At 71.7% G+C, this 2,906-nt stretch overlaps 1 protein-coding gene across 1 annotated transcript; it reads right to left on the bottom strand.

The window, feature by feature from the left end:
• Positions 1 to 345: 345 nt before the first annotated feature.
• Positions 346 to 2,208, bottom strand: LOC308186942 (neurexin-1-like; the record flags this gene model as incomplete). Its single annotated transcript, XM_080609095.1, has 3 exons — positions 346 to 423; positions 672 to 814; positions 2,035 to 2,208. Coding segments are annotated over 3 exons (395 nt in total), but the record flags the coding sequence as incomplete, so codon positions are not given.
• Between the last annotated feature and the right edge of the window lie 698 nt (positions 2,209 to 2,906).

The following is a 2,906-nucleotide window of genomic DNA, read 5'->3' on the forward strand; positions in this document are numbered from 1 at the left end:
AGGAGTCCTGCACCTCGCGCAATGCACGTGGGGACTCCCGAGACTTGTGCAACGCACACGTGGGGACACAAAGACCCCGTGCAACGCACGAGAGGAGTCCTACACCTCATGCAATGCACGGGGGGACCCCCAAGACTTGTGCAATGCACAAGGGGACCCCTGCACCTCGTGCAACACACACACGGGGACACAAAGACCCCGTGCAACGCACGTGGGGACCCCTGCACCTCGTGCAATGCACGTGGGGACTCCCGAGACTTGTGCAACGCACATGGGGATCCCGTGCAATGCACGAGGGGACCCTGCACAATGCACACGGGGGCTCCTGCACCTTGTGCAACACAATCATGGGGACACAAATACCCCGTGCAACGCACAAGAGGAGTCCTGCACCTCGCACAATGCACGGGGGGACTCCCAAGACTTGTGCAACGCACACACGGGGACACAAAGACCCCGTGCAACGCACGAGGGGACCCCTGCACCTCGCACAACGCACTGGGGGGGGGACCCTGCGCAACGCCCCCCGCTCCTCGTGCAAAGGGTCCCAGACACCCCCCCCAAACCCCCCCAGGACCCCCCCCCAAAACCCCCTGGGACCCCCCCAGGACCCCCCGGACCCCCCCGGACCCCCCAGGACCCCCCCGGGACCCCCCCGGACCCCCCCGGACCCCCCGGACCCCCCGGGACCCACGCTCGGTGCAGGCGGGGCCGCGGTGGGCGCTCATGGAGCAGTCGCAGCTGAAGCCGTCCCACTGCTGCAGGCACACGCCCTGGTTGGCGCACGAGTCCTCGGCGCACGTCGTGCTGGGGCCTGGGGGGGGGGACACAAAAGGGGGGGGGGCACCCATGGGTGGGGGGGTACAGCAACAAGGGGGGCACCCATGGGTGGCGCCTCCTCCAGCCCGCTTTAAGTGATGGGAACGGGAGCCCCTCTTGCAGCCCCCCCCCCCCACCCCAGAAGCGCTGGGCGCCCCCCCCTGCGCCCCCCCCTCTGCATTTCCCCCCCCCATTTCCCCCAGACCCCCCCCCCGTATCCCCCCAAACCCCCGCATACCCCCCCCTGTTTCCCCAAGCCCCCCCAAACCCCCCCATTTCCCCCCCAGTAGCCCCCCAAAACCCCCCCCATATCCCCCCATATCCCCCCCAAACCTCCCCATATCCCCCCCAAACCCCCCCCAAACCCCCCCACCCCCCCCATATCCCCCTGTATCCCCCCCCACCCCCCCCCATATCCCCCCATATCCCCCCCCAACCCCCCCCCATATCCCCCCCAACCCCCCCCCAAACCCCCCCGTACCCCCCCAGCCCCCCCCCACTCACCCTGGCAGCCCCGCTGGACGCCCCCCCCGCAGTGCAGCGCGTCCCAAACCCCCCCATACCCCCCCATATCCCCCCCAAACCCCCCCCCAAACCCCCCCATATCCCCCCCAACCCCCCCCATATCCCCCCCATACCCCCCCAACCCCCCCCCATATCCCCCCCATACCCCCCCCATATCCCCCCCAAACCCCCCCAAACCCCCCCGTATCCCCCTGTATCCCCCCCAAACCCCCCCATATCCCCCCCAAACCCCCCCAAACCCCCCCGTACCCCCCCGGCCCCCCCCCACTCACCCTGGCAGCCCCGCTGGACGCCCCCCCCGCGGTGCAGCGCGTCCCAACCCCCCCCCCAACCCCCCCATGCCCCCCCCATATCCCCCTGTATCCCCCCCAAACCCCCCCATATCCCCCCCATACCCCCCCCATATCCCCCCGAACCCCCCCCATATCCCCCTGTATCCCCCCCAAACCCCCCCATATCCCCCCCAAACCCCCCCAAACCCCCCCCATATCCCCCTGTATCCCCCCAACCCCCCCCCATATCCCCCCTATAACCCCCCCCAACCCCCCCAACCCCCCCATATCCCCCCGTATCCCCCCCAAACTCCCCCATATCCCCCCCAACCCCCCCCCATATCCCCCCCAAACTCCCTATAACCCCTCCCAAACCCCCCCAACCCCCCCCGTACCCCCCCGGCCCCCCCCCACTCACCCTGGCAGCCCCGCTGGACGCCCCCCCCGCGGTGCAGCGCGTCCCCCAGCAGGTCGGGCAGGCGCCCGTTGAGGTCGAGGGAGGCCAGGCAGCCCTGGAAGCCCCCCCGCGAGGCCACCAGGCGCGGCAGGCGCCCCAGCAGCGCCCGAGGGGCCCCCCCCACGAACAGCTCCCCTGGGGGGGGGCACCGGGTGTCGGGGGGGGGGGGGGGGGCACAGGCAGGGGGGGGAGACCCCACTGACAACCCCCTTCCATCACCCCCCCCCTTCCATCACCCCCCCTTTACAGACCCCCCCTTGGGTGACCCCCCCCCCTTTATAGCCCCCCCATAGGTGCCCCCCCCCATTGGTGCCCCCCCCATAGGTGTCCTCCCCCATAGGTGCCCCCCCCGTAGGCGCCCCCTCCATAGGTTCCCCCCCCCATAGGTGCCCCCCCCCCAGGTTCACCCCCCCCATAGGTGCCCCCCCCCCAGGTTCACCCCCCCCATAGGTGCCCCCCCCACAGGTTCCACCCCCATAGGCGCCCCCCCCCCCCCATAGCTGCCTCCCCCCATGGGTGCCCCCCCACAGGACCCCCCCATAGGTGCCCCCCCATAGATTCCCCCCCACAGGTCCCCCCCCGAGGTCCCCCCCCCATGGGCGCCCCCCATAGGTTTCCCCCCCGCTCGCCCCCCCCATAGGTTTCCCCCCCCCCCAGGACCCCCCCCCCCAGGCGCCCCCTCCATAGGCACCCCCCCCCCATAGGTTCCCCCCCCCCACAGCTCCCCCCCCCCCCCCCATAGGTACCCCCCCCCATAGGTTCCCCCCCACAGGTCCCCCCCTATAAGTGCCCCCCCCCAGCTCCCCCCCCCATAGGTTCCCCCCCCACAGGTG

The sequence above is a fragment of the Anser brachyrhynchus genome, assembly GCF_964034855.1.
Source record: "Anser brachyrhynchus genome assembly, contig: SCAFFOLD_711, whole genome shotgun sequence".
Lineage (NCBI taxonomy): Eukaryota > Metazoa > Chordata > Aves > Anseriformes > Anatidae > Anser > Anser brachyrhynchus.